We start from the raw sequence: 26,259 nt of genomic DNA on the forward strand, positions 1-26,259 counted from the left end.
TGTTCTGAAATTTCATTTAGGCGATTAATTAAAGAAGCAAAAATGAAAGAAGATGCTGAGGCAGCTGAGAAAAAAAGACATGAGGAAGAACAAAAAAATAAAAAAACTATTGTATGTGTTTTTAATTTTAAAATTATTTAACATAAAATTGTATGAGATCTTTTTACATCAGGGTTTTCTGTTTGAACAATTTAGGAAAGCATGAAGGAGGAGGACCTAAAGGAACAACAATTTTTGTATGTTTCTTAAAATTTCTGTATGTTTGTAAATAGAACTATTTTCACTTATAGTGAAAGCGAACTTTTTAATTTCACACTTTCAAATGTTTTATAAGTAATTGCTTATTTTGTTTAAATACAAATTCACTCCCAAAGATTTATAATTCCTGTTTATCTAACTCATTTCTAGTTTGGTATCTATACTTTTTACTTTTGCAGATCACAGCGTGAAGCACAGGAACGCAGAGACTATGAGCTTGCCCTACGTTTGGCAGCTGTATGTTGCTAAAATGCTTACTATAAATTGCTCTTTTTTTTTATTTACAGAACTATTTGTTAGCAAGATAATTTTATTTGTAGTGCAAATGATGATAGTAAGTGGTTTAAAAAAGATTTTTTTTATACAGGATCCCTCCACAATGATCTCAGAGGACCAAATCCAATTAAAAAGGTAAGTGAGCTACAGTTATTTTAAATACAGCTCATTGATTTGCCATATATACTATTTACATATACAGTATGCAAAAAAGATAATTGTGCACTTAAAAAAAATCAAAATTTTAAAGATTGCATCAAAAAAATGAGTTTTCCGTTAAAATACTTGAAATTTTTTTTAAGATATCTTATCAAGTATTGTTTAAAGAATTTATTTGTGTATTGGTGAATTAATTGCTTTTCATACCTGTTCAATTTTACACAATTGATCTTAATGATGCATAAAATTGACAGCAAAAAAATTGGCTTTGAGAATTTCACAATATATTGAAGCATCCATTTTTTCATCAATAAATGTCAATTTCTCCACTCCTTTCCAACTCATACTACCCCTAAACCATCACATTTCCTCCTCCATGCTTTACACTACCTCACAAACAACTTAATTTACAAACTTCTTCTCTTTTTTTGCCACACTTTCTGAACTCCATCCGATGAGACGAGGTTGTGTTTTGACTCATCTGACCACAAAATTTTTTTCCAATATGATATCAGCATTTTTACGTACTTCTTTGCAAATTCTAATCGTTTCATTTGTTTTGCAGTTAAAAAAGGTTTTTTTTGAACAATTCTACTTCTATATCTTTGTTCTCTGATACAATTTCTAATTGTTTCAGAGGTTACTGTGATATTGTGATCTTTTTGAACTTTTAAAGCTAATTAAGCTGTCGAAACAAATCTATTTTTCTTCACATTAATGATGTTATTGCGATCAATTGTACTGGTGGTCTTGCGTTTTCGTCCTCTGCTAGCCACACTAGCAACGGTTCCAATCAGATTATGCTTCTTAACAACTGAGAACACTTGTAAAAAGAATTCCTGTTTCTTTTTGGATCTGGCAGTAGGATTTTCCTTGATTTTTCAAATCAACTACGAGGCTTCCTTGATGGAGAGACAAATGCTGTTTTCTTGACGCCTTTTTGCTCAAACACTATATTTTATTTTTAGAACGAAAGCATTTTTAAAAAATTACTATTTTTAATTTTACTAACTAGTTTGATTGTTCAATTTGCTTGATTTATGCTAAAATAATGACCTATTTTGTCAGCGTACGATTATTTTTTTTGCAGTCAATTTTAAGCATCATTAGATCAATTGTGTAAAATTCAATAGGTATTATCATGCTAATAATTAGTTATGTAAATAAATAAAAAAAAGATCAATTTAAAGTAAGCATTTTAGCAACATACAGCTGTATGAAAAGCAATTAATTCACCAATACACAAAAAAACTCTTTAAACAATACTTGATGAGATATCTAAAAAAAAATTAAAAGTATTTTAATGGAAAACTCATTTTTTTGATGCAATCTTTAAAATTGTTTTTTTTTTCAAGTGCAAAATTATTTTTTTTGTATACTGTATATACTATTGATCAAAATTTCGGAATCATTTAAAAATCATGTTTCCTTGTTGTTGTTTTTTTGCATAAAACAACTTGAGTTTTCAAAGACATTTCATGAGTAAATTACAGTTAACAACAAAATATGAATATATTAGTGTTAAGAATCTAATTCTATTTTTACAAAAATGCATGCTTATCAATTAGTAGCCACTAACTCACATTTTATCAAAGAAATCTTTCCTTCTTTTAATACTTGCCTCACACAGTCCTCCTAATTTTTTTTGTAGAATATTTTTTCCAAACCCCACCAAACTCCTTTATAGGATGTTTTCAACTTCTCTGCAGTTTCCCTAATGGAATGATGTTCTTTTTGCAAAGTAATTATAAGATTTAATTTCATCGTACTTCTAAAAATATACAGTGATGTGCTAAATTGTTTGAAAGTTTCAAGTTTTAAAGAAATATAAATATATTACCTGTTACTCAAATCTTTTTACTTTTGAAAAAAGTCAAATAAATTATTTAGTACTTATTAAGCTTTGGCATTAATTTTTTTTTATTTTCTGAAATTATAACAAAATATTGACCTTTATTTAGCAAATTTATACAAAAACTTGGGTTGGTTCCATTTTTTTTTTTTTTTATGGTAGTGCATTTAAATTAATATTAATAACGTGTTTTTTAGAGGAAATAATGACTCAGATTCAAAGTCAGCTAAGTATAATCTGAAAAAATGGAGTTATCCGGAACTAAGAGATGCAATTAATAATTCATGTGGTATGTTTTTACACATTTGTTCTTAGACTTTAAGGACACTAACTTTAGAAGTCACTAAGTCTACTAAAGTTCTAAAAGCAACATTTTTACTAAGCTAAGAATCAGCTATGAAAGTTTAATATTAAATTAATCATTTTAAAATATTTTTCAATTTACATGTTTCCAATAGTTCTGTATCTCCAATTTTTGCAATATTAAAAAAATATTATAAAGCTTTGAGAGACAGATATGTATGAGGAATTTCTATTGTTACTATTGTCATCATTGGATTTGCCAGCACTCTGCTGCTACTTTTTAACCCTTTTTTAGAGAATGTACTGGTGTTAATATCACTATGATTATGTACAATTTGAAGTGCTGAAATTTTTTTTACAAAATCACGAAAAGCTTTGATTCTCATTGAATTTTTAAAAAACTGATTTTAATGTTCGCTCTAATAATTAAAGACTTTACTTATTCAAAATACAACTTTTTGACACCTGCTTGTTAAAACAGTTATGGTTTATCTCAACCTCCATTGAATTTTAGTTTAGTTTGGTTTACAAATATAAAACTTATTAAAATGTCTTCTACTCAGTTTTCTTTTTTAACTATTTTTTTATGTTTTTTTATGTTAATTCTTAAATTTATAGATTTGGAATTACTTGAAGCATGTCGTGTTGAGTTCCATAGAAGATTAAAGGTATACCACGCGTGGCGAAAAAGAAACATGAATAAGACAGAGTCTGCACCAAATGCTCAGCGTGCACCAGCGGACATTATTAGGCAATGTATGACTATTTGACTTTTTATATAAAAAAGTTACACATTTTTTAGTTATTTTTTCTTTTGTTTAATGTTATAAATATGTCTTCTATGCTATAAATATGTTCCTATGCAGTAAAATATCTATTATTGCTAAATATTCTTGATATTAGCTTTATTTTCAAAATATTTGCTTCGTTTAACTGCGTTTTACCTAAAGTTTGCAAAACTTGCGTTCAATATGATCACTATGAAGTGAAACTAAAAAATAACGTTAAAAATCATAACATTAAGTAGTATTTAGATTGCTTATATGTGCTGGAGTTTTAAAACTCAATTTTTTTTTTATATCTTTGTCAGGCGAAGTGTCATCAGCAATCTTTCCAAAGACTGAACAGCTTAAATATTCAAATACTCAACGGTATTTCAGAGTTCCTTTTTCAAAACCGTCTGATCAGTACAGAGATTCAGCGTACAAAAAGGTTGGATTTTGGTAAGTGATTTTTTATTCCGATTAAAATTCATTTATTGACGGAACATTTCAAACGATGCTTTGCGTATGACGTCACTTAAGTACAGCATTAAACAGGGGTTGATTAATGAGTGAAGGTTGAGGAGAGTGTCGAATACATAGTGTACTGTAAAAAAGTCATTTCCTTTAAATACGCTGTATCCTTTCAAAATGTTTTTTAAGAGATTTAGTATATAGAACGCCAGCATGCATAAATATAATTTCGAAAAGAATCCAGCTTGAGCCAAGTTTGTTGTAAATTCATTGTTCTCTTCAATCGACCTTTCTTTTGTTTTTACTCCTCGAACAATATATGCCCCTTGGATTTTTGCTGTTGGACGGCCGTTTCTCCACGTGTGATCCTGATAAAGTGTTATATAACAATACGAGCATACTGCCAACGAAATAAAAATAAGCCCGAATAAAATTTTTGTCCCTATGATAGCGTTTCCTGATAAAAAAGGCGTTACAAACCCTAGAAATCCGATCAGCCAAATGAGTGCCATGAACCATGTAATATTTCTTTTGGTGAATATTTTTTGATACGCGTTTGGATGTCGAACAGAACAGTATCTTTCTAACGCTATAATTGTATGCGTTATCATTGTTATTACTAATAGCACTGGTATGAGGTACACCAATGAGTTTGAAAGCCCGCAGTTGTGCGTTCTCTTCGTTACTTTTATGATGTGAGCACTCATGATAGGCTCTACCGTTGATCCTACCATAAAATCAGCTATGCATATGCTGAATAGAAGTCGGTTTGATCTGGTTCGGATTTTTTTTTGGCGAAGAAAAGCAGCAACAATTGTACCGTTCAATAGTATCGTCGGAACTATGGCTAGTAGGTTAAGAATCGCAAGGAACGTGGAGAAACCAATAAAATTGTCAGTTAACAAATATGTAAAAATATCTCCGCTAGTCTGAGGTCCGCTGCACGATACATTGAGGAGCAAACGATTGATTGTCATGTTATTGAAATTTACAACGCTTGAATCGATGTTGCTCTCGTTCATTTTCGATTAAATTTGTGTTTTACTTTTTTTTTTGTTTTTAACTTTTTCCTTGTAAACTTCAAGCGTTTGTTTCCTTTTGAGCGGTTGATTCAATTCCAATTTATAACAGTTAAATTATTTAAAGTCGTTGATTTATTTTCAATGGTGAATGTAGCTCTCGCGCTCTCCGTTTTTGAAATAGTTTTAAATTTTTCTCCCTGAAATCTTTTCAGGTATGCGCATTTCGACGGTGAGTGGGTTGCTCGCCAGCTAGAGATTCATCCAAATGGTGCACTCCTCTTAGTTGCTGGAGACAATGATATGGATATTTGTGAACTAAGTCTGAGTGAAACACGTTTGATGGAAAAGCCTGGGGCTGAAATTACGTGCGACGAATTTGACGATGTATGGGTGCATTATGGGGGGAAATTGGATCGAGATTTTAAAGGCAAGCAACGTAAATGAAATAGTTCTCTAAAATTTGAATTTTTTTATTTATTAACTAATTTATTTACAAACACTAATTTATCTACTAATTTATTTATGTAGTTTATTTATTGGATTGAAGCTGTACATTTTGTAGATTTCGGTTTTGTAACTCGGCTATTTAAAATAAGTCCAAACGATAAAAAGTTGAAACGAGGTTTGATCAAAAGTTTTTGATTGGCCTTTTTTAACATTCATGTTTATAAAAACATCTTTTAACATCTGTTATTTATTTGTAGATGCAATTAATGCTCATTAGGTATTGAAAATTAATTTTTAATTAAAACGCGGGACTTTTTTTTTTCTTATCTTTTTGAAGATTATTTTTGCTCCTGTGAATTTTAAAATGAGAAAAATATCATTTTGTAATCACTGTATGAAAAAATTAGACTTTTCCCATTTTCCAAGATTTCATCAGTTCACGTGCTTCTCCGTCATCTTTCGCATACTTTGTTTCTAAATCGTTCATATCCAGTTCACGGGTCATTTCATATTGTTCTTCGAGAGGCTTCCCCAAAATGCTTCGCGAGCGTATGAACTTGTTTGCCTCGTCTAAAAAATAACCGCTTGCTGCAAATAGTTACATTAAAATTCATCAACTAATAAAAACTAATTAGAAAAAAAAAAAAAGTTGCTGCAAGAAGAAAAAACATACTCGACCGCAAACCAATTTCAAACAGCGTTTGCAAGTGAAACTCTTTGATTGCAGGTGTAGTTGCTTTTTGAGTAGGCTTTGGTGTTGTAATTTTCTTTTTGCTATTTTGACCAGTTCTGATAGTAGGTTTTGTTGTTACTTTGTCGGATTTCAGAATTTCAGTGGTATTGATTAAGAGAAGTTCTTTTCCATTGAGTGTTGAGTTTTTCAAGTAAATTTTTAAAGGTTTTGAATCGGATGGTAGAAGGTGGTAAGGCATAACCAGAATGATATATCCGATTAAGGCCTAATAAAGTAACGATATTTCACTAAAGATTAATTTTTTAGAGTTTTCTAACTTACGACATTAGTCTTCTTGTTTCATTAAAACAAACCAATCTTTAAACACAACAACAGAGAAACCTTTAAACATAACAACAGAGAAAAACTAAGTCATAGCAAGTTTAAATTTAGAGACTTTTAGATATATAGTGAGAGCGGTACGAACAATACAATTTAATCCGAAATGTCGAAAAATTCTGAAGTATGTTAAAACTTTCAGACTTTACACGGAGTAAAGCTCATTTTATTGGTAATTTAAATAATGGAAGAAAACAGGATTTATTTTTTATTCATTTTCAAACCTTATAAAGTTTTTATTTATTCTGACTTAATGCTTATACGAGAGGAATATTTTAAACGGATATGTAGTGGAGCACTCTTGAACAAAAACAACGGGGAGCACTTCAGTAACCTACCGAAGAGCGGTAGGGGTGGTCCGCCCGGGGTGACACCCAGTCTCTCAACTTCTAAAACAAACAAAAGTACAAAACTTGCGAAAAAAATTAAATCGCTAGCGTAACTTCTTCTTTTTCGAAGTTTATTGTAGAATTTGATTTCACAGCCCAACACGGAAAGCTTTCTTGGCTTTATGGTATATTATCCAAAGAACACGAGGAAATATAGTACATGTAAAAACTGTACATCAACCCAGTAAGGTCATTGCAAAAAAGGGTAAAAAACAAGTTGGTCAAATGACATTAGGAAAACACAGTGCACTTGTTATTGTATAGTGAATGCAAAAGACAATTTCTTACCACCAGTTTTCATATATTCTAGAGTTAATTTTAAAAGTTTGATGTTAAAAAATGCTCCATCAGGAAGTTTAGGTTTAGTTCATCTGTCGGATGACAGCAGAGAACTTTCAACTATACTTGAAAAATTTTATAAAACATGTCAAATCTTCAAATAATGAACCAGTACTATAAAGTTTATAAAATATGTCAAATCTTCAAATAATGAACCAGTACTATAAAGTTTATAAAATATGTCAAATCTTCAAATAATGAACCGGTAATATAAGTTTTATAAAATATGTCAAATCTTCAAATAATGAACCAGTAATATAAGTTTTATAAAATATGTCAAATCTTCAAATAATGAACCAGTACTATAAATTTAGATAATCCTGATAGTCATTCATCAATAGATATTGTTAAAAGTTATAGAATTGCGCTTTTGACATTTCCTCTCCATTGCACTCATAAACTACCCAGCTAACACAAAACGTTCGAGTACGTTCGAAGAACGGTACAAACGTTCTACGAACGTGCCCGACCGTTTCTAACGTTCTACGAACGTTTCTTGAACGTTTTGTGTTAGCTGGGTACAGCCACTTCACAAATTTATATTTGGGCCGTTCAAAAAGTGTTAAAGTTTGCATGCAGAGCTTATATGGAATTTCTACCCTGGATTCCAATCACTATTTATGAAATTACTGTTAAGCATGCTTTTTAACGAGCATTTAATGCAATAAATATATTTTCTAGATTAAAAGTGGCTGGAATTTACCCACTTAATCACAATATTTTTGAGAGACATGTGACATGGTCATAACTATCTTTAATCATATGTTACTGACAGAAAACACAGCTTCACTGTTAACAACAATTTCTTCATTACCATCTCTATCGGAAAATACCATTTGTTCTAAAGCTCTTTTATCAGTTATTACAATAACTAAAAGTTCTTCAGTATCTCCTAATCAATTAATACAGTCTTCTTCGGTCTGCATTATCAGTTCCATTAGCCCCATATAAACCTCCAAGAAAAATTAGTAATATAATTGTTGGTCCAAATAATATATGACCTAAAATTGCTCCTCGAAAAACTATTTCAAAAAAGGAAAAAAATCTTAGCACTCCTTTATTGATTGATGCATCAGAAAGAGGAGCTTTAGTTAATACTATAGAATCAAGATCATCTTATTGAAAAAAAAACTGAGGAATAAAAATGTAAAAAAGAATCTAATTGTAAATAAAGTTTTGAACGTTGAACAACGTTTTTGTAATTGTTAAGAAGCTCAGCATGTAAAAAAAATATAAAAGTTTTTCTTTTAAATACAGAACTATTTTTAGTTTTAACTAATGTAACAAAATCTAAATTTAACGAAAAAGCACTCAGTTTTAAGAAAATTTTAAAATACCTCAGTTTTAAAGATTTTTGTTCACCTGTGTACCGCTAGAGACATTTGAAATTATAGTTCTGAAAAAATTGAAAAATGAAATTACAGTTCATAAAAACAAACTTCCTATGCATAAAGCCGGATTTCCATAGAATTTACTGAATTTGTAGTGTTTTATGTTTTTCAAGATAGACCTTTTTTTTTAATCCTGCATTTTACTACCATATTTGCTTCAAAACGCAATAATTTTTGGCTCATAAAATCAAGTCATATGCTGCTATTGAGGTTAGAAAGGCTGAGCATAACGGTTTTTTCAAAATTTGCCAGATTTTTTGTCAACAAAGTTCCTATGGCGTAAAAGAGCGAAAATAGTAAAGTATCAACAGTTTTATAACGTAGAACGTATTGCATTCAGTACGACATCAAAACACTTGACTTTATTCAGTAGATCATTGATGAAAAAAAATTCTTGAGGTCACATGCAAAAAAAAAGAACATGTTAAAAGGAAACAATAAGAAATGTTGTCCACAAAGACATCAGATGTAAGAAATGTTGTCCACAAAGACATCAGATGTAAGAAATGTTGTCCACAAAGACATCAGATATAAGAAATGTTGTCCACAAAGACATCAGATGTAAGATTAGCAAAATTAAGTAATTACACAGCCCGACACGAAAAGTTATTTTTCTTCATGCCGAGCTTTTTAGACCTATTCTTCATGTTATTTTAGGCACTGATTAAGAAAATTCCCTTTCATCCGTGCTTTTAGAATGATACCATTATGTTTCTCAGAACGTACAAGGTAAAGAAATTTCGACGGTGATTCAACAAACAACATCATGTAGTGAATCAAATGAACAAACAGCAACATGTAGTGAATAATATGAAGAATTTGATTGATCTAACTGGAGGCTTGAACTATTTCAAAGCATCTTTTGAATTGTTCCAATCCAGACTAATTTCTCTCATCCAGACTAAAGGAAAAAAATCCTCTCAGTTTTATCGAAGGAAGTAATATACTTTGCAAACAACCGAAAATATTCTGCAATGACATAAAAGGCCTGAAGAAAAAATCTCTTAGAATAGAACTCATGTGAATGGCGCTATTTTTATCAATAACTTGAAACAAACTTGAAAATATGTTTTTTTTAAACAATGACAACGAATTTAACTCCATACCAATTGGTTACTCGCAAGGATGAAAGAAGAGTACCTCACCGTCTTTATAGTCTGAAAAATCTTTGGCAGCAAAAAGACTTTAAAAGTTAAAGCAATAGAAGACAGATAACGAGAAAGCTGGGATAAACGCATGATGGCAGATTATTGTCGGATAAAGATTTCATTCTCGGAATTATAATCTTTGTAGTTTGGTCTCGAAAGTCTTACTTTACTTTTTTCTGTATCCAATTATTAGAATGCTTGTATCGTAAACCAGCGCTGAGGTCTGAAATAAGTATTTGATATATTAATCTTTTTTCTTTCAACTTTTATTGTTTTTTTCGTGTTGCAAGAAGATTTAAAAATTTTTCACGGTGCAAGAAAATAAAACAGAACTTTTACAAGCCATTAAAGCATCAACTAATGCTTTAAAACATACTGACTTTGAATAGGCGCCCAAAGTGAAGAGTGGAACGTAACATTTATGCTAAACCTCAAAAGTTATAGATTAGTTATTTTTAGACCTAGTAGGTCAACTTTACCTGGGTAAATGTCTAACATTTTGGACGCCAAATTTCGTGTTGGCTAGTATTATTGCTATAAACGAGTCAAAGTGTCAGCATGACACAAAGAAAACAACCAATCGTTTTTTTATGAGATGTTAAAAGTTTACAGAGAACGAGAACTTTTTGATTATTTTGGTTGTGAGGAACATAAATCAAACTTTCTCAAGTTTACTATAGTCAAATTTTCTCAAGCTTGCTTAAAAATATCATAATTTTGTGACCTTAATTTAAACTTAAAAGATTATAATTATTTAAGAATCAAGAAGGAAGATGAAGAAAGAAGAAGAAGAAAAATCATGAAGAATAATCATGAAAAAGGATCACGAAGGAAGATTATGAAGAAGGACCATGAAAAAGGGTCATGAAGAAGGATGGTAAAGAAGGATGATGAAGAACAAAGGTACATAGATACATACAAGGATATAAAGATTGAAATGTAATCAGAATGTTATGGGCAAATTTTACAGAGACAGCTGAATTGATTTTATATTTTTAAAGAAATATTTCATGTTCGAAATAAGAGTGTTGCAGAGTTTTTTCTTAGAAAATCTGCTCTATGAAAGTATACTCTGCTTTTATACTGCGCTCTTATACCCCGCTTTTATACTCCGCTCTTATACTCTGCTCTTATAGGCCTTGAAGTTAACTTAATTCCGGTGGAAGGTTAATTTTTGCATATACTGTAACCAGGAAAATAAGATTCTCGTGAGTTCGATTTGATCTTTATTCTGAAGCGCGTATACGGATTTTCTAGCGGAGCGGAGCCTGTAAGAGCGGAGGAGCTTTCCTATTGATCGAATTTCATTAACGTGAAATAACTGTTTAAAGTTAAGTTTCGAAAATGATTTAGTCCACATTAATGAATACAAATTTGTAGGTGATTTTTACAGTGAAACTAACTCTAAAGTGTTGCATAAACTCATACGGTACGATTAAACGGAAAAGAGTGCTACCCTTCCGACTTGCATTTTACTTTTTCCGACTTTCACTATTTGCATTTTACTTACAAGTTACAAAATGTCGGTTTTTTTTATTTTCAAATAAATAAGAAGAAAAAAGAAAAAGTAATATTGATGCTTACGTTTATCCGAAACAAACCCATTGTGATTCACTTAGTGTACTGCTCAATGAAAACCAAACGACTCTCAACCATATTACTAAAGAAATCTTTTCTTCGATTATCAACCTGTTTCTAATTTTTACTTAAAAACGCTCTCCTTCATTTGAATTGTGGGTTTTTTTTATGTATAAAAACAATAATTTAAAGTATAACACATTCACTAAAATAAATTTTTATTTTCGTTGTTTGTTCAGCTTTCGGATATGCGATAAAAGCGCTTAGAAACGCGACTATTTTACTTAGCGTACCTCGTCCGATACTTTTTTCGGTTTATTTGTCACGGTAACAATAAGCTCGACTAATCTCTACTTTTGTTTTCTTTTTCGTCAAAAAAAAGCTAATAATGATTTTTTAAATGATAAATTTCTTATTCTTTAAATGAAATCAAATTACTATTACATGTAAGCAAAAGATTCGCGCATAACATGACAACGAGTACGAATTAACGTGTTGTTTTGTATGCATTTGTGTTTTTATGTAAACACGTGGGTTCTCGAAAACAAAAGCGACTTTGTAAACTGCTCTCTATTCTAATTGCAAAAAACCAATTAAGTGTTCATTTTAGCTGTCGATGTCGTTTTTATCAGGAGTGATATTGACTTTAGATAACGGCAATGTTTTAACATTATGGATTTCTGTCTTATAATAGATTTTTTTGAATAAAAATGTCTTTTATTTTATAATGACAGAAAAACATTTTTTTGAATAAAAATATCTTTTATTTTATAATGATAGAAAAACAAGAATAATTTAGCTTCTCAAGAACGTATTATCAAAATTTATAAGAAAAGAGTCAAACAAAAAGAAATGTTCACTAAGTACTTCATTAACATGTCTATTATTGGCCGAAATAATTGTCATGTAATCAATTTAATGAAGGCAAGTCCTTTAGAAACGGAACATATGGGCGGTAGACTACGAAAGCATGTTGCTTTCGTAGTCTACCGCCCATATGTTCCGTTTGAAAAATTATTCGTCTGACTGAAAAATTATTCGTCACATCAAAAAGAATCGTTTCAACAGCGCTGATGATACAATTCAAAAACTGAAATTTTCAGTGTCCAAAAAGACAATTCGCAGATGGTTACAACATTTAGGACTTCGGAGCTTCAAAGCTGCGCAGGTCTTTCATTTCTTCAAAGAATCGAAAAGCTAGAACTGAATTTGTAAATGCTGAACTTGGAAACAGGGCTGTTAATCAAAAAATTATCTTGGAGCGATGAATCAAAGTACTGATGAGAGGAACGGTCAAGCATGACGGTGGAAAACGTGCAATGGTTTAGGGTTATTTTTCTGGTTTTAGTGGAGTTGGACCAAACCATCGGACAAATGGTATTGTGGATCGATAATAATGTCATTTATTCAATGGATATAAATGCTGATAACAATATGTCTCTTCTTTGGACATTTTAGCAATACAACGACCCGAAATACACGTAAAATAATGGTTTAAAATATATCAAATTGAACTAAATATATCAAAGTGAAAATCGATGGCATCCAGTTGAACTTTCTCTTAGACAAAAAGGATCCTTCAAAAACGCCAGATTAGAATTAAATTGGCATTTTACCTGTCAAAATATTTGCCCTACCGAAATAGAAGACTATTCAACTTTGAGAAGTTCGAAAAAAAACTTTAAGCTTAAAAACTATAACAAAATATATTGCAGTTATATTTTTCTAAACCTTTGTTAAAAGCTAATATAAATTTATACATTTATTAACTCGATTTTCAAAAAAGAAACTTCTCTTGAAAATCGAAACAAATCGAGTCAGTAAATAACGTTGTTGATCGATGATTTTCTGGAAATGGATATATCCATATAGCCTTTAAATGAATTCTACATGAGATGTATAAGTAACAAAATGTGCTATGACTCCTTTAACACAGATCCACTCTATATGCTATCACCGTGAAACTTCACATTTGTAAGGGCAATACTAATAATAAGTTCCTTTGCTTTTACTTCATTTGATCGTCATTTCTTATTGTTTATTGTTCAACATTAAATACAATTTTATAGTTTTATAAGTAAGATTCCCGCGTTTTAGTAACCAGAAATGAAGGAAAATTGATGGAATATATATTATAAAGTGTAATGACCAAAACATCTTCAAAGATAAACTTAAATATGACATCCTTATTCCTAATAAAAAATGTTGGCAACAGTTGTAAAACAATTCCCTTTGAAAATATTTAACTTTAATTCTAGTTAAATGAATTACGTAGTAGTACCTGCATATTTATTTGCATCCGCTCTGCATCTCTTTGTTCTTATATTATCGAAAAGAATGAATTTATGTGTGTCCTAAGTAAAGCGAATCATTTTTTTTTTTTTTTTGCGAATGTGTCGCAAACACTGTTCTTTGAAATTTTTAATATATAAAAAATTATTACCCAAGATTCAACGAAAAAGTTATACAGGTTAGGATGAAAAACATTACATGTTGTTCACATGGTCGTTTTAAATTTACCACGTGAAAATATTTTTAAATCAATAAAGCTTTGTTTTCTTGTAAATAAAGATCAGCCCTCTTAATCATTGGAGAATAAGCAACAACAAAAAAGCAAAAAAACATCCTCGTACAACTTTGTGAACCGATGTAGAAGCTTAACAACTTTTAGATGTCATCTTTACAAACAAATAAATATGTTTCTCCTATCAGCTTTAAGAGATTCTCCTAACAACTTTAAGAGATTTGCTCAATCAGTCGTTTACCATTGTTTATAACTCACCTCGAAATCCTCTTCAAACTTTTCCAATATCTGATAAATGAAGTCTTCACTGAGTTTTGCAATTCTCTATATTTTTTTTTTTTTTTTATTTTTTTTTTTTTGTCTTAAACTACTTTAAATGTTTTTATAAAAATAATTTTTACAAAAATGTAGTTTAAAATAAAGTTAAAAAAGCAAGCAAATTTTTTAATTTCATAAATTAAAATTTGATCAAAATCAAAAAATTCATTCTCATCAAGCTCATTAACTTTCGTCTTTTGTATTTTTAATCATTAATTATAAAGAGTGCTGGTGTTTAAGTCTTTTTCACCTTCAGGTGCTTCAAAGAATGCAATTTAATGTTATAGTACATTTTAATTATCTTTTTATTTTACTTGATTTTTTTTTTTTTTTACATCCATTAGTTAACAAAAGGTGGTAAAAATGAAAAAGGATTTTTTTTCTGAAGGTAGACTTTGAGAAGTTGTGCTTCCCTTGAAAAGTATAGAAACCAGATTTCATAAAAACGATCATTTTGATAAGTTAAAAAGTTAGATGATGATGCATTTCATTCGATTATTTGAAACATAAAAATGATGGTATCTTTGTTTTAATGTTTTCGCGACGTTGAAGGAAAAACTGTTTTGGTATTTTAAAGCTTCATCGTTTAAAAATTGAAAATGGTTTCATTCAGCAAAGCTAGGCGTGGTTATCATGTTTACTGATTTTCCACTTGGAAGAACATTGAGAAAGTTTTTTTAAATGCACGTTTACTTTTGTTACTAGGAAAAATTCACCGAAAGTTTATGAGTATACGATTTACAATCTTGACGTTCGCCATTGGAACTATTACAATATGAATTCTTTTAATCAAACTTGGTGGTAGAGTGCACTCAACTGCGTACGAGCTCTGACGCATCCTTGTAGAAGCAGTACAGATTCCATTAATCATTAAGTTTGAGCATGAAGACGAAAATACTTTAGATCAGGTAAAAGAGTTTGCTAAAAAAAGTCAGAAGAAATCGAATGTGGAATTTATTATTAGAGCAAATATCTATTTGGTCATAAAATTGCCATGGTTTTTGTAAAAAAAATTATCGAAAATTAAATGAAATATTTTTCAACAACGGCTTGCTTTTTAAGATGATACTCTTAGGTGCATCTAAGATAATTGAGTTTATCTTTTGGTTTGCCTAAACAAAAAAAATAATTGCCAATGTTTGTATATGTTAAATTATTGAAGAAATGTCTATAAAATTCCCGCGTTTGACCGCGTTTTTGTTATCTACATCAATATGTGACATGTTTTACACTTTGAACCGATGGCGAACAACAAATAAAACCCTTTGACGAATTTATTTTATTTTCCTTTTTTATACTTCTTCGACATATTTAATTTATGATGGACACTGACTCTTCAGTCTTTTTCAGGATTTTAATATTTATTGGTAAGAAATTAAAATACTAGCTTTTATTTATATTATTTATTGAATACCTACAGTATTTACGATAGGTATTTAGGTATTCGATATATACATGTCTATTTGTGTGTAAGTGTATATTTTTATAGTTATTTGTATATTTTTTATTATACAAATGTGTATTTTAAAAATATGTTTATTTATTTAAAGCACTTTTCCATTTCAATGGTGCAGCTCAAAGTATTAATCAATCGAGTAAGTTTTTTTTTTACTATTTAATTTGAATATGCTTTTAGAGACTCTTTTGTTGTACAAAATACAATCTCTGAAATTTTTCATCACAAATTTTTTTTGCATTTAAACAAAGATATTGCTATGAATTTTTTTAAAAATCAGATTAGGTCTTATAAGTTTTTTTATATTTTTATATTGTAAACCTGATTCAATATGATTATAGCTAATAGGTTTGTCAGTATCAGGCTATCCTCTTTGGGTATGACTTTTTCAAGACAACAGTTAGATTGTCTTAAATAATAGTTAATAAACCTTTGCAATTTCTAAGTTTAAAATGAAGGCACCAAATAGTAATATTGGTTAGCTAGTGGAAACTATGACTATGAAACTTGACCAATCATAGAGAGTATAACTTCGATATATTTTCAAATGATCCAGTTATACTTCCCGTAATTCTAATATAAACTTTCCTTTACATTTAAATAAAAAGGTTTTTGTTATATTTTGTATGAAATATTATGTTGCTAAGTTAATCTTTAGTTTTTAGAATTATTAATGCAACTATTACCATTAAAATTTAAAATGCTAATCATGAGTTGATAATAAAATAATGGTATTATTTATAGATTTAATTTTTTTTGTGTATAGAAATCCTATTGAAATTTTGAAAAAGGATCTCAAAAGATTTAGATCTTGGAAATACTACTTTAACTAAGACCTGTCCTTTACAAGATTATCTTCACTCCTAAGATATTGCAAATTCTAATATGAACTTCAAAGACCTTTTAAATTTTATACAAAATACATGTTTATATTTTGGTTTTATTAACTAACCATTGTTACTTAAATTCTGTTTTTTTTTCTCATAGTAATATTCTCTATTATAGTAGTAACTTCATCATTGGCCAGCAACTTGGAGTCAAACAAAACTTCATATATTTTAGTTAACTCAGCAATCAGTACCTCTGCCAATTTTACTTTATTTACTCAGTTAAGCTCAAGCTTGATTATTCAATCAACTTCTTATTCATCAAGTTTACCTACTCAAGTTATCTCCAGCAGTACCTTCATACCCCCTACTCCTGCTACTACAACGCCATTACCTATCACTCCTGCTAAACAGGGCAGACGATTTGATACAGGGTCATTTATTGGCGGAATGATTGTTACTGGGCTTCTTGTAATAATATTTCTAGTTGTCCGACGATATTGCAAAGGAAGACCCAATTATGGTCAGTTGAAATAATTTCTTAGAATTTGAGGTTGACAGAAGTCACTTAAGTTTATTGTTTTGTTTATATTTATTCTATTGTAAGGTCAGCATTTGTGTTTATTCAGTTTAAATAACGTTTTTTTTTTTACCCAATAAATACTGCTTAGTAAAGAGAATTATATTCCCTTGAACAAATCATGCTTCTTGTTTTTATCGAAATTATATATTGTTACATTTGTTCTTGTTAAAATGGATTCTTGTCTTAAATTGAATCTGTCAACTTTTAATTACATAATTCCCTGATGATATTTTTATATTTTTTACAAGATATGTCTGTGTAATCAGCTTTTTTAAATTTAATTAGCTAATATAATTTTTTATAATTAATAGCTAACCTGATAAAAAAAAATTAGCTGAGTGGAAACTATGATTTCCTTTTTTTGCTGAAAAAATTTTTTCAGTCTCTTAAAAAGTTATTTTTGTTAAAATCGTTAAAAGCATGATAAAAACGTTTTACACTTCCGCATATAATGCATGTTGTTTTTAAAATTCCCTTTAAACTACAAAATTTAAAGAATATTTAATGCAGTTATTGCTCATTGATAGAAAAGTGCTTTGCGCTTCCAGCTTAAATTTTAAAAAAATTTTAAAAATTGATCAATTTGATATTTAAAGCATGGGGGTTTTTCTGTTAATAATGAATTATAAAGAACACATTACAAATTTCTATACTTGTCTAAGTAAATCGAAATTTCTGAAGTTTTTTAAAGTAAAACTCTATTCGTTCTATTTTAATAATTCTCAGATTTGCTACAGGAAAATTTTATGATGTGACAAATTTATATTCAAACATAATTTGTTATGTTTGAAAATAAGTTTGACGGATTTAATCGTGTGCTAAAGTCTTGAAAAATTGAAACAAAATGATATAACGTATGTAAGGAATTGCAAATTTCTTTCTGGAATGTTATAATTTTGTAGGTCTAAATATAAACATTTTAAACTATACTTATTTCAAATGAATGATTTAGAAGTTTTTATTCGTTTGTAGTTTTTAAACGTTTACAATACTCAAAGTACATTGCTGAAAATATCACGCTCTGTATATTTGCTATTACTTTTTATATAGCAAAAGTTAAAAACCAACCAAAATAATAAGAGGTCTTTGTAATACAATGCACTCTATAATTCAAACAGTCACGCTGAGAAATCCTTTGAATTATGGAGAGTTCAAGAAAAGTAGCTAGCTTACTCTTTAAAAATTAATGGAAATAAGAATAGTAAGCTAAAGTTGAAAGAAAATTTTTATTGCCTTTTATAGGCGTGGTTCTATGACAAGGCTCTTCTTTATCCAACGTGATGAGTATCTGTAAAGCTGACGGTTTTGTAAAAATGTTTCAAAACCGGTTGTAATAAAAACGCACTCAGCATCAACAATCAATATTTATTAAACAGATTTTTGTCCTTTTACATATCATAATTAAGAACCTCATGTAAAACGGTAGAGTTGCTTCTCTGTATAAATATTTTGGCAGGACACGATTGTTTGTTAAAATAACAGTTGTATAAATAAACGTAATTTGTTTATTTGACGCAGTTGCCAGCACCACTAAGAATGTTTAATTAAAATGCGAAAACTATGTGTTTTAAAAGTCGGACCGTTATTTAATTGCCCAATACTACCGACCCTTCTTAATTCAATATCAATACTTGCTGTTCAACGAATGTGTGTCCCAGAAACGAAATACAACGTCAAACAAGATTTTAGAATTATACGTGAAGATTTCGGAATATTGTATCAGGAAGCTTCCATTGTTAGAAAATCAAATGCTGATCCATTTAGTCAACTATCATCAGTTAGTAAAGTTAAGTATAATTAAATTTTATGAATTCTTTTTCAAGGCCTGGAGCTCAAACATCTTTCTAATGTTTAGGTCCCTGAGTAAATAAAGTTGAATAGCACTGCTCTACAGAAACCATAATATATATTTTGAATGTTTTTCAGTATCATCCTATATGTTCGCATCAAGAAAGATTGTATTCGCATATATTCGCATCAAGAAGGATTACCAACTTTTCTGTGCAACTCAATTTCTCTAGCTGAAAACTCTGATTTTCTATTTCTGCAAGTCAAGATTTGTGCGATAGCCAAGAATTAAATTTAAATCTTGAGTAGTAACTTTTTCACAAAATGTTTGATAAGATTTATTGAAGTAGGCGAGATTTTGTAATGGAAAGGAGTGGGAAGGTTTCCAGAGGTGCTTTTCCATGAATATTAAATAAATATATAAAAATTAAACCATTACAATAACATTCGATCATCACCATTACATCATCACCATTACAGATGCCTTTTTGATTTTTTTAAATTTTCAGTCAAAAGAAATAAAACAAGGGAAGAAAAGTAGAGAAGAAAATTGAAGAAAAAAACTGTTAAATTGTAGTTTTCTTTCTTTGAAACGTTAACAAATATATCTGGTGGGAAATTATCTGTAAATGCTGACTTTCTTGTTGCTCAAAAACGATTTAAATGTTGTATACTCCAATATTGCTTTGAAAGTAAAGATTTCATTTATTTTTTAAACAAGTATCACATTTTTATGTCTTTTTTTTGGTCATATTGGAAAGAAATTGATTTAACATGAAAAAATATGGGCTATTATCAGGCGCGGATCCAGGAATTTGTAACTGTGAGGCCAAATTTATTTTCACGGTTTAAACTTTGATAAAAGTTCGATATTTTAATATTTTTTCACAACATTTATTGATTGAATAAAACGTCGGTAACGTATAATAAGAACCGTTGTGGTCATGGCAGGAATCTCTATAGCCAAAATTCGTAAATTACGGCAGACAAATTAAAATTTTTAGGGATATTCCTAAAGCGAAAAAACCCAAGACTAACGTGGCTGCCGTTAAATTTAAACTATATGGCCATTGCTACAATGGCCACCCCTTAGATCCGCGCCTGATTATGGTATAGATTGGACTGTCCTACCAAAAGATTTTTTTAATTTAAAATAAATCAAGAAGTGAAAAAGAGAGAAAAAAAAAATTTTATTTAAAAGCACGAATGAAGCTCAACCAGGATTCTGCTTCTCATCAGCAATTTACTAGCAAATATCTGGGTTTATCACATAAACTGCCAACCTGTTTAAAATGTAAAACTTTTTTTTAAGATATTCTCAATCTTCATTTTTTGAAAGGAGTAAAATTATTACCAAATTCAATTATAACCAAATGCACTTGATTAATACAAAAAACAACTCAATAACAAAAATTTTTATCGGTTTTTGCAGAAGTGTTTCGAATCATTTTCGAATAACATTTATCTTTTGGAAACGGTTTTTAAGTACATCAAAAACAAATCAAGTTTGGAATAAATTTTTTTCCAAAGTTGATTAAAACTTTACAACCCTAAGTAAACTAATCCCGACTAAGAAGCGTAGTCAAACCGAACGAGATACTTCCACCCTACGTTATAAGCAGCTTTGTAGTTGCAAATCTATTTCTTGTATAATTTAACAAAATGAAAGATGTAGATGAAAATTTAACAAAATGAAAGATGTAGTTTTAGATGAAAATTTACATCTACACAATGAAAATTATTACTACACGGAGTTTCTATTTAACCGAAAACAATTTTTGTAATCAAGACTGACATGTTTGAAAAGAGGATGCTTCAAGAAAATGTTTTTAAATTTCTCTTATTTTTTTTTTTTTTTTTTTTTATCAACGTTTATTCCAGCTTTTACTATATTGGAATATTGTTAACATAGCTCACGCGAAATTTTAAACCCATCAAAGATTTGTACTGCTAACTTCCTTTTTCTCTGAAGTAATCACCTAAAATGTAATTTTTCGAAAGTAATTATTTAAAATAAATCCTATTAAAGAAAATTTATGAAAAAAATTTTACAATGGTGTTTCACTTGCAAGCTGATGACACCCTGTAAATTGACTACTTTATATCAGATTTTGCGGATTCTAATTTAAGAATGACATTAATGACAGTAAGACATGAAGCGATGAATAGTATTAATACGAGTTTTATGACGGCATCAGTTTCCTTAATTAAAAGTTATTACCTAGCTTTTCTACTGCTTCCACGCACACACCAGCGTACATATTTTGAGTATAAGTAGCCATTATGATAAATGAAACTGTTCTTGTCAATACCAATCCGTCATCAGTGTCCTTAGAATAATTTTATCTTTAGATATAGAAATGAACTTAAATGTCTGCTTAAATCTATAAGTGGCATTTTATGTTTATTAATATAAAAAAAAAAAAAAACAGAAACTCCTTTTAAAACTAAAATGGAAATTCCTTTTACCCTTTTGGCGTAAATGGAATACTTGTCTGCCCGAATAGTTCTGTAAAATTCACTCTTAAAAAAAATACCCTGCGATCTCGTCTTCATTATATCTCTATATAAATCAGCAAAAAGTTCCATTTCTTTTCTTGCAAGCTGGATGTAAAAAAAAAAAGAAAAAAGTGGAATAATTTCGGCCAAAATAATGATAAAGATGAAGATTGTATCAAAACCTTTTTTAAAATTAGGGTTTACTGCAAATTTAGCGAAATATTAAAAAAAAAAAAGAATTTTACAAATGACATTTTATTTCATGTATTTTGAGAATATAAAATATTCAACATTATTACTAGCATCAAGCTACAATTTAAAGAAAATACTTCCCTCTTCATGTTATCAATGGGTTTTCAGACAAGAGTTATTTTTTGTAATGTTCGTTAGAAAATAATAACCAAGCCAATCGTTTAAAATTTACTGATAAAATAACAAATAAAAAAATGTACAAATCGAGTTGATTTTTGTTGTGACAACTACTCAGTATTCTGTGGTGAAGTAATCACATCTTGTGTTAAAGTAATCAGCAGACTGCAGGTTCTTACCCAAAGATTTACTTGATGGTAGTAAACCTTTGGCAAACAATCTGCTCTACTTTGTTATAAAATTCGTACAACCTGGACTTTTATTGCAAGTAAAAGTAATGATATAGAATTCAGAAGTTTCTGAACTAATAGAATAGATAGAATAAAATAAAAGAATAGTTTATCTATATTTGGTACACTTAAGTTCCTTTAACACCAATAGGCACCATAATAAAAATATGTATTATGTTTGTGTTTTTATAAACGTTAAATTTTATTGGTTAAAGCCTGAAAATGACTACATTAAAGAGAGAATAAATAATCACCAATGAACGACATCAAACATTAACCGTAGGAGTAGATCTTCTTTAAATAGTGGAAGAAGAGGGTTCACTTAGGAGATGCGAAACGGAATTTTTAAAGAAAAAAAAATTTTATATAATATGTTAGTAAAATATGTTCTGGTTTTTTAAGTGCAAGTCTTTATGACTAGCATCTAATAAAATTAGAAAGGTGAGTCAAATTATTCTCAAAAAGGTATAAATACACTATAATAAACTTTCAAAATCTTAAAGGAGAAAGTACGAAAAATTTGCAGTTAATCACGAAACTAGAAAAAAATGCAATTGGAACAAATTAAGACTTTTCATAAAAGTTTTCTTGAAAACGCATGGAGCTCTTTTCGTTTAAGCAAATTCAAACCATTTTTAATTTTTTGTTTGTATCGTTTTAAACATTTTGGGAAATCACAAGGCCCATAATCTTTATTATTTTGAGAAAGATACCTCTAAGATAACTGACGACTTACTGAAAAAAAAGGAGAAATTGCTAAAAGCTTTACATCTTCTCTGCTAAAGATTGCACAATGCTCAATGTGTCCAGTATCTACTAAACATTTTTGGAGAAGAACTTGGAGCTGGTTATTTAAGTTGCATTTACAACGTTGTTGCGCCATATTTGTTGACAGTAACGTAGTAACAAAAGTAATGTCTAATATACTGTTTGCATTTACTTTACTTTATTTTAATATACCTAACCTAGCTCTAAAATAATGCTGCATATATCAGCATCAGCTTTATTAAAACTATGAAGGTATGTTAAAATGTTTTTTTACACATACATACATACATTCATACATACATACATACATACATACATACATACATACATACATACATACATACATACATACATACATACATACATACATACATACATACATATATAATACACACATACATACATACATACATACATATATAATACATACATACATACATACATACATACATACATACATACATACATACATACATACATACATACATACATACATACATACATACATACATACATACATATATACATAAATACATACATACATACATACATACATACATACATACATACATACATACATACATACATACATACATACATACATACATACATACATACATACATACATTCATACATTCATACATGCATACATACATACATACATACATACATACATACATACATACATACATACATACATACATACATACATACATACATACATACATACATACATACATACATACATGTAAGAATGTTTATAATCCTAAATAATCTTTTGGGTCAAAAATCCTAATCAACAACTATTTCCTCTCCATGTGTGTTTTATTAGATCTTGTTAAAGAATAACTTATCAAGATCATGCAAACATTTTTTGGATTATTTAAAATATTCTTCTCTTTATACATTTTTAAGTTATTTGGGGAAATGTTTTTAAAGATCTTTTAAATTCTTATTTATTTTTTCTTATAAGATTGTATATATTTTTATTTCTCGTGTAAATTTGAGCGCTCAGTTGAATGGATTTAAATTAAAAATACTCAAATCAGTGGTGTGGCTATGTAGGAGAAAACCTCAAAGAGGGAGTAAAAAACAACTTAAAAATACAACTTTTTTAGTAGCTTTTGACACTCAAATATGTGCTTTTATCTCCAGTTATTCTAAGTATGCCACTAGTTCAAATTGAGATAAATTTATGATATTACTTGTATGTTTAAGATAATGAATCTTGAGCATAAAGCAGTTATAAGTGCATTGAGTCAATGCTTAGATGAGGAGCACAAGCTTCAAAAGGTAAATATTTTTGACAAGACTAGAGGATTTTGTATTTTTGATAAAGTAGAGTTATCTGTATGCTTTTAGACATCTACAAGTAATTTTTCATCTTAAAAACAGTTTTGTATTAGTTATTTTGGTCACAAAAATGTTTTATTTTTAGACTTTCTTAGTTTTCCCCCCTATTTATAATTTTGTTGAACTCAAAAGAGATTCTCAACATCATTTTTATGATTAAGAAAAGTGTTACAAATTGCTGTTAACAAGTTATTTTATCTATTTATTTGTTGAAATACTTTTAAGGAATTAGATAGAGTGTTGACTACAGAACTTTTGCTGAAAAACAATAAATCACTGCTTATGCTTCAGAAATGGCGTGAAGATGTGTATGAACCTCTTGCAGTTAGTTTAGAGAATTATCAATATTTTTAACAATTAAAGATTGTAATACAAATTAATGCTTGCTATATGTTTTGTTATTCTGTTAGTTATCAATGATTTATATTAGAGTATCATTAATTATTGATATGAAGCCATTTGTTTTTTGTTACACCAGAGCAAAATCCATGAAGAAATGAATTGTCATGCTAAAGATCTGCATAAACTTAAAAGATCTCAGTATTCTAAATACCTGAAACATGCAAATAAGAAGGTTAACATTTGAAATAATCCAGAATCCATATCGTCCTTAGTTTTGATTAAAATATACACTTAGACCAATGAAAATATGGATTCTGAAATATTTCAATACTCCAGAATCAATATCATCCTTGGTCTCTGTTTTTAAGACTTATTAGAGTTGTTAGATTTTTAAGGATATGTGTGTCTAATGTTTGTTACTAAATATAGGAGGGACACGTGTTTTTAGACGTTTATGAAAAATTAGAATATGATCCATTGCTTTGCATCAAAAATCAAACAGATAAAATAAAGGTTAGATTTTATTTCTTAGTTTACAGTTGGAGTGAAACCATCCAATCCAAAATCACACACTGTACATTAAAAAATATATATAAAATAGTCTTGATACCAGTTGACACGTTTTAAAAAAAAATCATCTGATTGACAAAACGTTGCTATTCTTTTGCACTCCTATTTCAGTTATTTCAGTTATTTTTAGATAAAAATAAAATTCATCTTGTTCCTCTACTCTTGAATATTTAAACAGGACACTCAGAATGTGGGGCTCTTACAAATTAAGCATTTTCACTCAACAACCTCTTTAAGCTCAAGTCTTCCGTTATAAAATATCAATTATCCTTAAGTTGCGATCAAAATTTTTATCTCTTTACATATATATAAGTTAATCCATTGGTTTTGGATAAATATTTAGGTTGTCACAAAACGGTTGAAAGACCCACTGTTGCACCGACTGCTTTCCTATGAAGAAGAAAACAATTTCTTTATGTCTTATGACACTGGTATTCAAAACAATCGCAGACCAATCAAGTCCCCTAATTATCCACCGTTACCATTTCTTCCACTGAGCCGATCTGAGGTCAGCTGTAAATCATGGTTAGGCATGGAGTTGCGCGATATTCAAAGTGCTGTAAGAAAAAAAAGCCAGTACGTACAATACTCTTGCTCTTTTTCATAATCGAATTTAATGAAATTTTCTTTGGATGTTGGGGTTTTGTTGTAGGGAATACAAAAACTAAAACGCTCAAAAAAAAAAAATTTCAGTCCAAGCAAACTTTATAAACTTTTTTTAAAAAAAAAGAGGTGATGAATTCTGTTGTTTTCGGATTTAAATGTAAATGTTATTTAAAATTTAAGAAGGCGATTGTTAGGCATTCGAAATCATTCAAATGTGTTATTCCACGGGAATGGCGATGGAGAGATCGTTCAACTCGGCTCTGTGAAGAATAATTCTTCTAATATGTATAAAAGAGTTCAAGTTTCGATTTAGAATTTCTTTGCGAAGCTGAAAAAACTGCGAGTGTAATAAAAATTTTAATTGAAAATATTGTTCGTTTTGCTTTCTTAAAGATTGCTTTTTGAAATTCTTAATAACTTTGGTAACGACGGAACGAAGACTTTAAATATTAAAATGAGAATATTATATATATACATTTATTCACCAAAAATTTTTTTTGTCAAAAAATTTTGTGTAAATTCTTCGAAATACGGCTAGCTGTTAGCAAATGTAATGT

The 26,259-nt window shown here is 29.2% G+C and overlaps 6 protein-coding genes across 13 annotated transcripts in view; 3 read left to right on the forward strand and 3 right to left on the reverse strand.

Annotated features, from left to right (window-relative positions):
* LOC145180610 (unconventional myosin-VI-like) overlaps positions 1-5,969 on the forward strand; it is a 25,281-nt gene extending 19,312 nt beyond the window's left edge. The window contains exons 26-33 of the mRNA XM_090081317.1: positions 21-111; positions 196-236; positions 438-495; positions 626-669; positions 2,743-2,834; positions 3,467-3,604; positions 3,939-4,071; positions 5,318-5,969. Coding sequence (XP_089937443.1) covers positions 21-111; positions 196-236; positions 438-495; positions 626-669; positions 2,743-2,834; positions 3,467-3,604; positions 3,939-4,071; positions 5,318-5,549 — 829 coding nt within the window. The 3' untranslated portion in view covers positions 5,550-5,969. The remainder of the gene's footprint in view (positions 1-20; positions 112-195; positions 237-437; positions 496-625; positions 670-2,742; positions 2,835-3,466; positions 3,605-3,938; positions 4,072-5,317) is intronic.
* On the reverse strand, positions 3,606-5,105 carry LOC145180611 (adenosine receptor A3-like). Its single transcript, XM_080055521.2, has one exon. The coding sequence runs from the start codon at positions 5,103-5,105 to the stop codon at positions 4,104-4,106; it is 1,002 nt and encodes a 333-aa protein (XP_079911647.2). The 3' UTR covers positions 3,606-4,103.
* On the reverse strand, positions 3,606-11,630 carry LOC145180612 (uncharacterized). Of its 3 annotated transcripts, none has more exons than XM_090081335.1 (3): positions 11,476-11,630; positions 6,226-6,511; positions 3,606-6,122 (listed from the first exon to the last, which is right to left on the reverse strand). In XM_090081335.1, the coding sequence occupies exons 1-3, from the start codon at positions 11,494-11,496 to the stop codon at positions 5,956-5,958; spliced, it is 474 nt and encodes a 157-aa protein (XP_089937461.1). In that variant the 5' UTR covers positions 11,497-11,630; the 3' UTR covers positions 3,606-5,955. The 3 variants fall into 3 exon arrangements, with proteins under 3 accessions (XP_089937461.1, XP_089937463.1, XP_089937462.1); XM_090081337.1 differs by lacking the exon at positions 11,476-11,630 and adding an exon at positions 7,881-9,022 and having other exon boundaries at positions 6,226-7,760; XM_090081336.1 differs by lacking the exon at positions 11,476-11,630 and adding an exon at positions 7,875-8,419 and having other exon boundaries at positions 6,226-7,760.
* A 3,879-nt stretch (positions 11,631-15,509) lies between these two features.
* On the forward strand, positions 15,510-17,293 carry LOC149890781 (uncharacterized). Of its 2 annotated transcripts, none has more exons than XM_090081339.1 (3): positions 15,510-15,678; positions 15,862-15,906; positions 16,776-17,293. In XM_090081339.1, exons 1-3 carry the CDS (start codon positions 15,630-15,632, stop codon positions 17,129-17,131), a joined length of 450 nt encoding a protein of 149 aa, XP_089937465.1. In that variant the 5' UTR covers positions 15,510-15,629; the 3' UTR covers positions 17,132-17,293. The 2 variants fall into 2 exon arrangements, with proteins under 2 accessions (XP_089937465.1, XP_089937464.1); XM_090081338.1 differs by having other exon boundaries at positions 15,511-15,678; positions 16,773-17,293.
* Positions 17,294-20,766: 3,473 nt separating this feature from the next.
* LOC145202110 (profilin-4-like) lies at positions 20,767-22,973 on the reverse strand. Of its 2 annotated transcripts, none has more exons than XM_080074999.2 (4): positions 22,800-22,973; positions 21,435-21,569; positions 21,187-21,295; positions 20,767-20,944 (listed from the first exon to the last, which is right to left on the reverse strand). In XM_080074999.2, exons 1-4 carry the CDS (start codon positions 22,944-22,946, stop codon positions 20,916-20,918), a joined length of 420 nt encoding a protein of 139 aa, XP_079931125.2. In that variant the 5' UTR covers positions 22,947-22,973; the 3' UTR covers positions 20,767-20,915. The 2 variants fall into 2 exon arrangements, 1 of the variants encoding a protein (XP_079931125.2); XR_016450605.1 differs by having other exon boundaries at positions 20,884-20,944; positions 21,503-21,569.
* LOC145202487 (protein FAM228B-like) lies at positions 22,373-26,094 on the forward strand. Of its 4 annotated transcripts, none has more exons than XM_090081332.1 (7): positions 22,373-22,504; positions 24,050-24,124; positions 24,410-24,508; positions 24,663-24,758; positions 24,956-25,039; positions 25,440-25,672; positions 25,883-26,094. In XM_090081332.1, exons 2-7 carry the CDS (start codon positions 24,053-24,055, stop codon positions 26,013-26,015), a joined length of 717 nt encoding a protein of 238 aa, XP_089937458.1. In that variant the 5' UTR covers positions 22,373-22,504; positions 24,050-24,052; the 3' UTR covers positions 26,016-26,094. The 4 variants fall into 4 exon arrangements, with proteins under 4 accessions (XP_089937458.1, XP_089937457.1, XP_089937459.1 ...); XM_090081331.1 differs by lacking the exon at positions 22,373-22,504 and adding an exon at positions 22,945-23,083; XM_090081330.1 differs by lacking the exon at positions 22,373-22,504 and having other exon boundaries at positions 23,910-24,124.
* The last annotated feature ends 165 nt before the right edge of the window (positions 26,095-26,259 follow it).

This window comes from Hydra viridissima, unplaced genomic scaffold, assembly GCF_058129835.1.
Source record: "Hydra viridissima isolate aposymbiotic clone 2 unplaced genomic scaffold, HvirCarnegie_v1 scaffold_3, whole genome shotgun sequence".
Lineage (NCBI taxonomy): Eukaryota > Metazoa > Cnidaria > Hydrozoa > Anthoathecata > Hydridae > Hydra > Hydra viridissima.

Coding starts and splice junctions, on each gene's coding strand:
- LOC145180611 (XM_080055521.2), bottom strand. CDS start 5,105: ATGAACGAGAGCAACATCGATTCAAGCGTTGTAAATTTCAATAACATG.
- LOC145180612 (XM_090081335.1), bottom strand. CDS start 11,496: ATGGGTTTGTTTCGGATAAAC. Junction 6,512..11,475: donor TGGGTTTGTTTCGGATAAAC/GTAAGCATCAAT, acceptor TTACTTTATTAG/GCCTTAATCGGATATATCAT. Junction 6,123..6,225: donor TGAAATTGGTTTGCGGTCGA/GTATGTTTTTTC, acceptor GTTATTTTTTAG/ACGAGGCAAACAAGTTCATA.
- LOC149890781 (XM_090081338.1), top strand. CDS start 15,630: ATGATGGACACTGACTCTTCAGTCTTTTTCAGGATTTTAATATTTATT. Junction 15,679..15,861: donor CAGGATTTTAATATTTATTG/GTAAGAAATTAA, acceptor ATTTATTTAAAG/CACTTTTCCATTTCAATGGT. Junction 15,907..16,772: donor TCAAAGTATTAATCAATCGA/GTAAGTTTTTTT, acceptor TCTCTATTATAG/TAGTAACTTCATCATTGGCC.
- LOC145202110 (XM_080074999.2), bottom strand. CDS start 22,946: ATGGCGCAACAACGTTGTAAATGCAACTTAAATAACCAGCTCCAAGTT. Junction 21,570..22,799: donor CAATTTCTCCTTTTTTTTCA/GTAAGTCGTCAG, acceptor TTTTACATCCAG/CTTGCAAGAAAAGAAATGGA. Junction 20,945..21,186: donor GGAAGCAGTAGAAAAGCTAG/GTAATAACTTTT, acceptor ATTACATTTTAG/GTGATTACTTCAGAGAAAAA.
- LOC145202487 (XM_090081330.1), top strand. CDS start 24,041: ATGTTTAAGATAATGAATCTTGAGCATAAAGCAGTTATAAGTGCATTG. Junction 24,125..24,409: donor AGGAGCACAAGCTTCAAAAG/GTAAATATTTTT, acceptor AATACTTTTAAG/GAATTAGATAGAGTGTTGAC. Junction 25,040..25,439: donor ATCAAACAGATAAAATAAAG/GTTAGATTTTAT, acceptor ATAAATATTTAG/GTTGTCACAAAACGGTTGAA.